The 13,002-nt window shown below is 45.5% G+C and overlaps 1 protein-coding gene across 2 annotated transcripts in view; it reads left to right on the forward strand.

Moving 5' to 3' along the window:
- The first annotated feature begins 8,701 nt into the window (after nt 1-8,701).
- The window catches only part of LOC135557617 (protein stum homolog), a 41,164-nt gene continuing 36,863 nt past the window's right edge, over nt 8,702-13,002 (forward strand). For both annotated transcript variants that reach the window (XM_064991057.1, XM_064991058.1), the window contains exon 1: nt 8,702-9,039. In XM_064991057.1, the coding sequence (XP_064847129.1) occupies nt 8,862-9,039 (178 nt within the window). In that variant the 5' untranslated portion in view covers nt 8,702-8,861. The remainder of the gene's footprint in view (nt 9,040-13,002) is intronic.

The raw sequence follows: 13,002 nt of genomic DNA on the forward strand, positions 1-13,002 counted from the left end.
TCATTTTGTCACCTCATGTCCAGTAAAAGGCCAGAGCTCATCAGTAAGAGGAGGGCTACTGGTGAGCGCAACTACTCAGGCCTCTCCTTCTGGATCACGCACTACCTTTCCGGTCCATCTCCGCTGGCCCGGTTCATCTGCTTCCTGCAGTGCCTTGATAGACTCTGGGGCGGAGGGCTGTTTTATGGACGAGACCTGGGCTCGGGAACATGACATTCCTCTCAGACAGTTAGGGGAGCCCAGGGCCTTGTTCGCTTTAGATGGTAGTTCTCTCCCCAAGATTCAGCGTGAGACGCTGCCTTTAACCCTCACTGTCTCTGGTAATCATAGCGAAACCATTTCTTTTTTAATTTTTCGTTCACCTTTTACACCTGTTGTTTTGGGTCATCCCTGGCTAGTGCGCCATAACCCTTCTATTAATTGGTCTAGTAATACTATCCTATCCTGGAATGTTTCTTGTCATGTAACCTGTTTAATGTCTGCTATCCCTCCTGTTTCCTCTGTCTCTTCTTCACAGGAGGAGCCTGGCGATTTGACAGGGGTGCCGGAGGAGTATCACGATCTGCGCACGGTGTTCAGTCGTTCCAAGGCCACTTCTCTCCCTCCACACCGGTCGTATGACTGTAGTATTGATCTCCTTCCGGGAACTACTCCCCCGGGGTAGATTATACTCTCTGTCGGCTCCCGAACGTAAGGCTCTCGAGGATTATTTGTCGGTTTCGCTCGACGCCGGTACCATAGTCTCCTCCTCCTCCCCCGCCGGAGCTGGGTTTTTTTTGTTCAGAAGAAGGACGGGTCCCTGCGCCCATGCGTGGATTATCGAGGGCTGAATGACATAACTGTTAAGAATCGTTATCCGCTTCCTCTTATGTCTTCAGCCTTCGAGATCCTGCAGGGAGCCAGGTTTTTCACCAAATTGGACCTTCGTAACGCCTACCATCTCGTGCGCATCAGGGAGGGGGACGAGTGGAAGACGGCGTTTAACACTCCGTTAGGGCACTTTGAATACCGGGTTCTTCCTTTCGGCCTCGTTAACGCTCCAGCTGTCTTTCAGGCACTAGTTAACGACGTCCTGAGAGACATGCTGAACATTTTTGTTTTCGTTTACATGGACGATATCCTGATTTTTTTCACCGTCTCTCTCGATTCATGTTCAGCACGTGCGACGCGTCCTCCAGCGCCTTTTGGAGAACTGTCTTTATGTGAAGGCTGAGAAGTGCACTTTTCATGCCGCCTCTGTCCCTTTTCTCGGTTCCGTTATTTCCGCTGAGGGCATTAAGATGGATCCCGCTAAGGTCCAGGCTGTCATTGATTGGCCCGTTCCTAAGTCACGCGTCGAGCTGCAGCGCTTTCTGGGCTTCGCTAATTTCTACCGTCGTTTCATCCGTAATTTCGGTCAGGTGGCAGCTCCTCTCACAGCCCTTACTTCTGTTAAGACGTGCTTTAAGTGGTCCGTTTCCGCCCAGGGAGCTTTTGATCTTCTTAAGAATCGTTTTACATCCGCACCTATTCTTGTTACACCTGACATCTCTAGACAGTTTGTTGTTGAGGTTGACGCGTCAGAGGTGGGCGTGGGAGCCATTCTTTCTCAGCGCTCTCTCTCTGACGGCAAGGTCCATCCTTGCGCGTTTTTCTCTCATCGCTTATCGCCGTCAGAACGTAACTATGATGTTGGTAATCGCGAACTGCTCGCCATCCGCTTAGCCCTAGGCGAATGGCGACAGTGGTTGGAGGGGGCGACCGTTCCTTTTGTCGTTTGGACTGACCATAGGAACCTTGAGTACATCCGTTCAGCCAAACGACTTAATGCGCGTCAGGCTCGTTGGGCTCTGTTTTTCGCTCGTTTCGAGTTTGTTATTTCTTATCGTCCGGGCTCAAAAACACCAAACCTGATGCTTTATCTCGTCTCTTCAGTTCTTCTGAGGTCTCCACCGACCCCGATGGGATTCTCCCTGAGGGGCGTGTTGTCGGGTTGACTGTCTGGGGAATTGAGAGGCAGGTAAAGCAAGCACTCGCTCACACTCCGTCGCCGCGAGCTTGTCCTAGGAACCTTCTGTTCGTTCCCGTTCCTACTCGTCCGGCCGTTCTTCAGTGGGCCCACTCTGCCAAGTTAGCCGGCCACCCCGGCGTTCGGGGTACGCTCGCTTCCATTCGCCAGCGTTTCTGGTGGCCCACTCGGGAACGTGACGCGTCGATTTGTCGCCGCTTGTTCGGTCTGCGCGCAGACTAAATCTGGGAACTCTCCTCCTGCCGGCCGTCTCAGACCGCTTCCCATTCCCTCTCGACCGTGGTCTCACATCGCTTTAGATTTTGTCACCGGACTGCCTTCATCAGCGGGGAGGACAGTTATTCTTACGGTTGTCGATAGATTCTCTAAGGCGGCTCATTTCATTCCTCTCGATAAGCTCCCTTCTGCTAAGGAGACGGCTCAGATCATTATCGAGAATGTTTTCCGAATTCATGGCCTTCCGTCTGACGTCGTTTCCGACAGAGGTCCGCAGTTCACGTCTCAATTTTGGAGGGAGTTTTGCCGTTTGATTGGGGCTTCCGTCAGTCTCTCGTCCGGCTTTCATCCCCAGTCTAACGGTCAAGCCGAACGGGCCAATCAGACTGTTGGTCGCATTTTACGCAGTCTTTCTTTTCGTAACCCTGCGTCTTGGTCAGAACAGCTCCCTGGGCAGAGTACGCCCACAACTCGCTTCCCTCGTCTGCTACCGGTCTATCCCCTTTTCAGTGTAGCCTCGGGTACCAGCCTCCGCTGTTCTCATCTCAGCTCGCCGAGTCCTGCGTCCCCTCCGCTCAGGCTTTTGTCCAGCGTTGCGAGCGCACCTGGAAGGGGGTCAGGTCGGCACTTTGCCGTAATAGGGCGCAGACTGTGAGGGCCGCTAATAAGCGTAGGACCAAGAGTCCTAGATATTGTTGCGGTCAGAGAGTATGGCTCTCCACTCAGAACCTTCCCCTTAAGACAGCTTCTCGCAAGTTGGCCCCGCGGTTCATTGGTCCGTTCCGTATTTCCCAGGTCATTAATCCTGTCGCAGTGCGACTTCTTCTCCGCGCTATCTTCGTCGCGTTCACCCGGTCTTCCATGTCTCCTGTGTTAAGCCCGTTCTTCGCGCCCCCGCTCGTCCCCCCCCCCATCCTTGTCGAGGGCGCACCCATCTACAGGGTTCGTAAGATTTTGGACATGCGCCCTCGGGGCCGTGGTCATCAGTACCTAGTGGATTGGGAGGGGTACGGTCCTGAGGAGAGGAGTTGGGTTCCCTCTCGGGACGTGCTGGACCGTTCGCTGATCGATGATTTCCTCCGTTGCCGCCAGGTTTCCTCCTCGAGTGCGCCAGGAGGCGCTCGGTGAGTGGGGGGGGGTACTGTCATGTCTTGTTATGTCTGTTCCTGTCCTTTCTCTTCATTCTCTCTCTCTGCTGGTCTTTTTAGGTTACCTTCTCTGTCTCTCATTCCTCAGCTGTTCTACATTTCCCCTAACTAGCTCATTCTCTCTTTCCCCACCTGTTCTCTCTTCCCCCTCTGATTAGGTCTCTATTTCTTTCTCTGTTCCTGCTACTTTCAGTGTCTGATTCTTATTTGTGTTTTTTGATGCCAGAAGCAAGCTGTCGTCTCGTTTGCTTCCACCTTGTCCTGTCCTGTCGGAGTCTGCCTGGCAGGAGAATCCTGCACTATACTAACGTTCTTTTGTTCCGCTGACAACGTTGGAAGAGGATTTATGCCATTCCTGTATTTTCATTAAAGAACTCTGTTTTCTGTTAAAACCGCTTTTGGGTCTTCACTCAAGTTCATAACAACAAGCTTCATCCCAAAACAATTCTATCCTGTCTGTCTCAGGTTTCCACCACAAAACACCAGAAAATGGCCAAAAAGAGTAGAACCAGCTCACCTGCCTTTCCTCTATGGTTTGTCTTTTAGATGTTCAATGTTCCATTTAAAAATTATATTTAAAATAGGTTCACCATTATGAAAACCAGAGTTCACATAACAGGTGTTGACCTTAAAAGGAGGGACAGTAAATAAATCATCATTTTCAGAAGTGACTTTTGACAAAGTAACAAAATAACTTTAAACATTTTTTGGGGTGACGTGGCTTAAAATCTTCCTTGAAGTGATACAGGTGATAGGAAAGAAATGTAAAAATGCAGAATTGTGTCAATTTAGCTAGCTTTTATTCATATTAAAAATCAGATGTATTGAATTCTCCATGTGGACTATATTAAAAGGCACTCTACAGTCTCACCAGACAGTATCAAGGTTCAATTTCTTCCAACAATTCTACACATATAAATGGTTAAAATTGTTCCATACCCACAATGAGTACACAGTATGTTATACAGTAACATAATGGAATTGATACCATTGTGACCTTGTTAGGAGTCCAAATTATCCAATTCTTTTTAGGAGATTTCGTATTTATATCATAAAAATACATTACAAAGCAATCATGTCAATAAGACAATGCTAACCTAATTAGGCCTATGCATGTAGGAGGGAACCCAACCCAGTGGATACTGTTCTGTTCCCATTAATGCCATTTGGCTAATTGGCAGGACAAATTATACCAATCTTGCAGAACAGAAGCACTTCGGGCATAACCTCTACAATCTCACTGGTATTATAACCCTCTTACAACATGGCAATAGAAGGTCACGCTCAATAAACCAGCCGGTCAGTGAGAAATATCAGTGGTGATTTATTTTTCAAATTTAACCCCCTTTTTCTCCCCAATTTCGTGATATCCAATTACGATCTTGTCTCATCGCTGCAATTCCCAGATGGCTCGGGAGAGGTGGTCGCGTAATGCGTCCTCCAAAACATGACTCGCCAAACCGCGCTTCTTAACACCCGCTAGCTTAACCCAGAAGCCAGCTGCACCAATGTGTTGGAGGACACACCGTTCAACATGCGACCGAAGTCGCCCGCCACTAGGAGTTGCTAGAGCGCGATGAGACAAGTAGATCCCACCCAGCCAAACCCTCCCCTAACCCATACGACACTAGGACAATTGTGCTGCGCCCTATGGGACTCTCGGTCACGGCCGGTTGTGAGATCAAACCCCAGGCTGTAGTGACGCCACAACACTGTGATGCAGTGCCTTAGACCGTAGGGAGACTTCAGTGGTTATTTCTAATAAGGTAGAGGGGGACTGTACTAAGGTCAGAGTGAGAGGTCATCTAGTCATATCCAATGACTGTCTTCATATCTCTCTGGGGTGGTGCCCTTGATTTGGACTCATACTGCCCTTAATTATCCCATTAATTACAGTGTAAACCTAAGGCTCTACACAGAGCTTTAATAGGACAGCCCAGTAATTTCAGCTTTGATCTGTGGGCCCACTGGAAACATCAGGCATGATTACCAAGCAGCAGCCAAGAAGCAGGGCTGGGAGACGACTAGACCATTTAAAAGGACCACGAAAGCCTTTAGAATCTACAGTTGAAATCGGAAGTTTACATACACCTTAGCTAAATACATTTCAACTCAGTTTTTCCTAGTAAAAATCCTAGTAAAAATTCCCTGTCTTAGGTCAGTTAGGACCACCACTTTATTGATGTCAGAATAATAGTAGAGAGAATTTTTTTATTTTTTTTATTTCACCTTTATTTAACCAGGTAGGCTAGTTGAGAACAAGTTCTCATTTGCAACTGCGACCTGGCCAAGATAAAGCTTAGCAGTGTGAGCAGACAACACAGAGTTACACATGGAGTAAACAATTAACAAGTCAATAACACAGTACAAAAAAGGCGAGTCTATATACATTGTGTGCAAAAGGCATGAGGAGGTAGGCGAATAATTACAACCTTGCAGATTAGCACTGGAGTGATAAATGATCAGATGGTCATGTACAGGTAGAGATACTGGTGTGCAAAAGAGCAGAAAAGTAAATAAATAAAAACAGTGTGGGGATGAGGTAGGTGAAAATGGGTGGGTTATTTACCAATAGACTATGTACAGCTGCAGCGATCGGTTAGCTGCTCAGATAGCACATGTTTGAAGTTGGTGAGGGAGATAAAAGTCTCCAACTTCAGGGATTTTTGCAATTCGTTCCAGTCACAGGCAGCAGAGTACTGGAACGAAAGGCGGTCAAATGAGGTGTTGGCTTTAGGGATGATCAGTGAGATACACCTACTGGAGCGCGTGCTACGGATGGGTGTTGCCATCGTGACCAGTGAACTGAGATAAAGTGGAGCTTTACCTAGCATGGACTTGTAGATGACCTGGAGCCAGTGGGTCTGGCGACGAATATGTAGCGAGGGCCAGCCGACTAGAGCATACAAGTCGCAGTGGTGGGTGGTATAAGGTGCTTTAGTGACAAAACGGATGGCACTGTGATAAACTGCATCCAGTTTGCTGAGTAGAGTGTTGGAGGCAATTTTGTAGATGACATCGCCGAAGTCGAGGATCGGTAGGATAGTCAGTTTTACTAGGGTAAGTTTGGCGGCGTGAGTGAAGGAGGCTTTGTTGCGGAATAGAAAGCCGACTCTTGATTTGATTTTCGATTGGAGATGTTTGATATGAGTCTGGAAGGAGAGTTTACAGTCTAGCCAGACACCTAGGTACTTATAGGTGTCCACATATTCAAGGTCGGAACCATCCAGGGTGGTGATGCTCATCGGGCATGCGGGTGCAGGCAGCGATCGGTTGAAAAGCATGCATTTGGTTTTACTAGCGTTTAAGAGCAGTTGGAGGCCACGGAAGGAGTGTTGTATGGCATTGAAGCTCGTTTGGAGGTTAGATAGCACAGTGTCCAAGGATGGGCCGGAAGTATATAGAATGGTGTCGTCTGCGTAGAGGTGGATCAGGGAATCACCCGCAGCAAGAGCAACATCATTGATATATACAGAGAAAAGAGTCGGCCCGAGAATTTAACCCTGTGGCACCCCCATAGAGACTGCCAGAGGACCGGACAGCATGCCCTCCGATTTGACACACTGAACTCTGTCTGCAAAGTAATTGGTGAACCAGGCAAGGCAGTCATCCGAAAAACCGAGGCTACTGAGTCTGCCGATAAAAATATGGTGATTGACAGAGTCGAAAGCCTTGGCAAGGTCGATGAATACGGCTGCACAGTACTGTCTTTTATCGATGGCGGTTATGATATCGTTTAGTACCTTGAGTGTGGCTGAGGTGCACCCGTGACCGGCTCGGAAACCAGATTGCACAGCGGAGAAGGTACGGTGGGATTCGAGATGGTCAGTGACCTGTTTGTTGACTTGGCTTTCGAAGACCTTAGATAGGCAGGGCAGGATGGATATAGGTCTGTAACAGTTTGGGTCCAGGGTGTCTCCCCCTTTGAAGAGGGGGATGATGATTTATTTAAGAGGGGGCAGAATGATTTATTTAAGCTTTTATTTCTGTCATCATATACCCAGTGGGTCAGAAGTTTACATACACTCAATTAGTATTTGGTAGCATTGCCTTTAAATTGTTTAACTTGGGTCAAACGTTTTGGGTAGCCTTCCACAAGCTTCCCACAATACGTTGGGTGAATTGTGGCCCATTCCTACTGACAGAGCTTGTCACGACTTCCACCGAATGTGGCTCCTCTTCCTGTTCAGGCGGCGCTCGGCGGTCGTCGTCAACGGTCTACTAGCTGCCACCGATTCCCTTGTCCTTTTCTGTTGGTTATGTCTGTATTGGTTTTTACCTGTTTCTTGTTTGGGGTTTTGTTCAGGGCTATTTAAGCCTTGTATGCCCGCCTGCGTTTGTGCGGGCTTGTTTTCTGTTCTGTTTGTGGATGGTTGTGTTTGGTTATGTTTTTGGACTGTTTGGTGTCCTGTTTTGGGTAGGTCATTATTTTTGTTGGCGGTCCTAACCGATTTGCCAAAACTATAGTTTGTTAACAAGAAATTTGTGGAGTGGTTGAAAAACAAGTTTTAATGACTCCAACCTAAGTGTATTTAAACTTCAGACTTCAACCGCATTACATGTCAAGCTGTCTTTCCTTTTTCTGCCTCTCTATTTTCTCTCTCTTTCTCTATCTCACCTCACCCAATGTTAGACCATTGATTCATTATTTCATAAATTAATGAGGGCAGACTGTAGCGACTGCGTTTGAGACAACTCATGGTCCAATGAATGCACCTGCTAGGAGCATTTGTCCTGTGTTCGAAGCTACATCCATAATCGGTAGACGGTTCTGATTGGAGAATTGCCATTTGCATCACACAGCAGTGAACAAGAATCTATTAAATCCAAATGTTTCAGTTTTCATCCCCCTGCTTTTACACCTGTCTGTTGTTGGTTAATGAGTCACGCAAAATGAGCAGACGTGAAGTAGGGGGGGGGGGGGGGGGGGTAGCATCTAAAAACTGGATTTAATAGATTATTTTTCACTGCTCTGTGATGCAAACGGCGATTCTCCAATCAGAACTGTCTAGCCCATGATGTACTCAACATTTATCAACACTTTATTACACATGTGAATCTGCAGGTGAGAGGTTTAGCTAGAGGAACATATCTGTTTTAAATTCAGTGTTTTCTGCTACCCATAGGCCATTAGTTGTGCATCCATAATATGAATATAAATAGAGCAAATATTGTTTGTTGTATTTATTTATTATTCTAATTATTATTTGCCTAATTCTTGGTGTCTCGGTGGCATTAATTGGTAGATATTTTGAAACACCAAGCAGGGTACTGCCGCTTTAAATATATCAGGCTATGTAACCTACAGTAAGTAGTCAGTCCACCAGTGTTCACAAAACTGTGTAAAGGAGCAGATACTCAGTGCTTGCGTGCTACCTTCATACACACACACACACACACACACACAGTCAGTCCACTTCGTTCAGTTGGTCATCTTTGGAGAGGTGTGCTCATCCAGTGTGATAAATATTTCACACTTTGCGTGTTTTATGCTCAAGATGGACCAGAAAGACACCGATATGAATGAAAAGGGAGTTACTTCTTCGACCAGTGGAGTTGTGGTCCAAGTAAGAGAGAAGAAAGGACCTTTGCGTGCAGCTATTCCATACATGCCATTCCCAGTAGCAGTAATATGCCTATTTCTCAACACTTTTGTTCCTGGTTTAGGTGAGTTTACACTTTGATTTAGCAACTTTTTTTATAACACCATGTGAAGTAGCAACTGTCGAAAGCATACAGTGAGCATATGCCACTGTTTTTCTTAGGTTTTTCTTAGAACTGAATATTTGCATACATTTTGAAAAGGTTTGTATTCATCACAAATTCGTTTATATTATCATTGTAGTTGTATTATTATTTGTTTTTTGTGAATGTCTGAATTCACCGTTTTGCGCACCCGGGGTGTATTAATTATGCCATTCTGTTGAAAACGTTTTGCAACAGATAATGTTTACTCCAAACTTAAAACGTTTTGCAACAAAACACTGTTTTATTTTGGACAAATTCTGGTAGGTCCTTGCTCCCTTCATTCCATTTGCTCAGTTTGCTTCTGGTTGGTTCTTAAACTGTAAACAGTTTCCGTTGCAAGACGTAATGAATGCACCACTGACGCTTGGGACATGGTTGTAACATTTGCTGGGCGTAGGAGTAAAGAGAAAAGCGAGGCCATAAAACTAAAAGTGGTTGCTGCCATCTTGCTCGTTCTGGTTTTACTGGGACTACTCTGTCCGCTCACAAGCGCTCAGTGCGTACATGGAGCAGCGAAGGAGCGACGACGTCATCAATGGCGTCATCCAAAAACTTGACAGGCATTGATATTAATATAAAATGTTAATGCGTTCGACATTGCAGCCCACTTTGAAGGCAAGGTGAGACTGACTAATCTACAAATCAACTTGCATCATAAATAACTACTCAATATCAGTCAGTCTGTCACGTTTTACCCATGATACATCACAGTTTTGATGCACTCATACACTCTGAGTGCAAAAAAAAAAGGACCCTGCAACAAATATTTTAGTAATTAAATTGTTATTTTGTGCACAAAGGTAATGACTAAAGTGTCTTATTTGGACTAGAAAAAATGTAACTTCTCTATTGTCTTTTTGGCAGTACATCAGATAAACTGCAGTAATGAAAGTGCCCTCTGAACACAAGGAAGAGCCTGTGATATAACTTCCGCTTTTGGATGAGAGCCTAGCTGTTTACAGTCCCTGGTGAAACGGATTAGTGTACGATTGGAAAACATTGAGCTTTCTGAGCAAGTATTCGAGGAAGCTCTAACTAAAACTTTCAATATTCAAGGGATAACGTAAACTCACCCCATTCTGTACAAATGTGCGCAACCGCAACATTCAAAAGAGGTTACAAAGAAAACTAATGGGACTGTAGCGACTGTGTTGACTTCAAAATCGGTGGTGTGAACTAGGTTTCTATTCAAGCGTTGATCGACATGGTAATGGCTCTATAGTATTGTAAAAAAGTTGAAAAAACGGACCCTCCGTTACATCAAGACGTGTCATGTCGTAACGTACAGCACGCATAAAGCAACTATTTCTGCCTTACAATCTCTCTCCACCAGGTGTAGCACTTCTCTCATCCTTTAAAAACAAGAAATGGACAGTGACGGGGGTAAGGGGGGATACCTAGTAATTTTTTGCGTCATCATTGCATGCGATCATCATTCTCAAAGCCGCTGTTTACTTCTAAGATAACTTTAGCCCTGTCCTAAAAACCCGATTCAAATTCGACACAAACCTTCAAATAGTTATGTAATGACACATTATATAAACTCTTTATAGTGTTTTATTTAAATTTTAGAGGCAATAAGGTGATAAGTTGGACAGATCGAGTGGAAAAAAAACAATTTTCTCCTTCTCACTACCACGCATCAATTTCGCTTCCCCACCCGACATTTTTAAAAAGACCCGACGGGGCTCATTGTCTTCTTGAATTATGCAGAAACAGGCAGCGTTTAGGTCATGTCATTTATTTTGTTGGACAGGGGAGAAATTGTGCTTTACAATGGTATTGACATTACAGTTGATCTGGAAGTTTAACGTTTTTGGGGTGCTAAAATAAGGTCAATTGAACGGACCAAGGCGATGTACAAAAGTGAGTGAATTTAGGTTAGCTTCTTTTTAGGCACTTCCACATACCAATTTTGTTTGTGTCAACTTTGTTGGAGATTCTATTATCACTAGATAACACTAGCTAATATCTGGGAAGCAGCTAGCTACGGCAGGTTTGCTAGCTTGCTCTCTGAAATTGTGTCCAATATTAACAAGACGACATTCCATCTTAACAACTCCTCCAGATTTACTGAACAGTGCAGAAGAGAACCTCCAAACAGTTTTTTTCCTCTCCTTTGTTTTTCGCCTGCTACGTTAGGTTAGCGTTCTGTGGAGAACTGTTCCCTTCTTTGCCAGTGTCAACTCTGGTAACTGGCTTCCATGAAAGAGAGGCTATAACTTTAAACAATAGCAAAATACACAATTAAGTGAATTAGTGATACAAATTGTTAGACACAGTACCTGACCAAAAGCATGTGGACACCTGCTCGTCAATCATCACATTCCAAAATCATGGGCATTAATGTGGAGTTGGTCCCTCCCTTTGATGCTATAACAGCCTCCAATCTTCTGGGAAGGCTTTCCACTAGATGTTGGAACATTGCTGCAGGGACTTGCTTCCATTCAGCCACAAGAGCGTTAGTGAGGTCGGTCAGTGATGTTGGGCAATTAGGCCTGGCTCGCAGTCGGCGTTCCAATTCATCCCAAAGTTGTTCGATGGAGTCGAGGTCAGGGCTCTGTGCAGGCTAGTCAAGTTCTTCCACACCGATCTCGACAAACCCTTTCTTTATGGACCTCGCTTTGTACATGGGGGCATTGTCATGCTGAAACAGGAAAGGGCCTTCCCCAAACTGTTACCACAAAGTTGGAAGCACAGAATTGTCTAGAATGTCATTATATGCTGTAGTGTTAAGATTTCCCGAAAGGGGCCTAGCCCGAACCATGAAAAACAGCCCCAGACCATTATTCCTCCTCCACAAAACTTTACAGTTGGCACTATGCATTGGTGCAGGTAGCGTTCTCCTGGCATCTGGATTCATCACTCCAGAGGGTTTCCACTGCTCCAGAGTCCAATGGAGCAACGCTTGGCATTGCGCATCGGGGATCTTAGGCTTGTGTGCGGCTGCTCGGCCATGGAAACCCATTTCATGAAACTCCCGACAAACAGCTCTTGTGCTGACGTTGCTTACAAACGCAGTTTGGAACTCGGTAGTGAGTGTTGCAACCGAGGAGAGATTATTTTTACGCGCTTCAGCACTCTGTGGTCCGGTTCTGTGAGCTTGTTTGTCCTACCACTTCGCGGCTGACCCGTTGCTACTCCGAGACATTTCCACTTCTCAATAACAGCCCTTACAGTTGACTGGGGCAGCTCTAGCAGGGCAGAAACTTGACAAACTGACTTGTTGTGAAAGTGACTGTCATATGCCCTGGTCGAAGTTTATTGTGTTTGTCTTTATTTATTTGGTCAGGCAAGGGTGTGACATGGGTTTATTGTGGTGTGTTTTGTCTTGGGGTTTTGTTAGGTATTGGGTGTGTGGCTTAGTGGGGGTATCTAGCATAGTCTATGGCTGTCTGGAGTGGTTCTCAATCAGAGGCAGGTGTTTATCGTTGTCTCTGATTGGGAACCATATTTAGGCAGCCATATTCTTTGAGTATTTCGTGGGTGATTGTTCCTGTCTCTGTGTTTGTTGTCACCAGATAGGCTGTATAGGTTTTCACGTTCCGTTTGTTGTTTTTGTATTGTTAGTTATTTTCATGTCGAGTTCCTTTTCATTAAAGAACATGAATAACCACCGCGCTGCATTTTGGTCCGCTTCTCCTTCGACAGACGAGAACCGTTACAGTGACATCCTATGACGGTGCCACTTTGAAAGTCACTGAGCTCTCAGTAAGGCCATTCTACTGCCAATGTTTGTTTATGGAGACTGCATGACTGTGCTTGATTTTATACATCTGTCAGAAATGGGTGTTTGCGAAATAGCCCGAATCCACTAATTTGAAGGGGTGTCCACATACTTTTGTGTATATATATATATAGTGTAATTCATTAATACGCATT

This window comes from Oncorhynchus masou, chromosome 16 (assembly GCF_036934945.1).
Source record: "Oncorhynchus masou masou isolate Uvic2021 chromosome 16, UVic_Omas_1.1, whole genome shotgun sequence".
Lineage (NCBI taxonomy): Eukaryota > Metazoa > Chordata > Actinopteri > Salmoniformes > Salmonidae > Oncorhynchus > Oncorhynchus masou.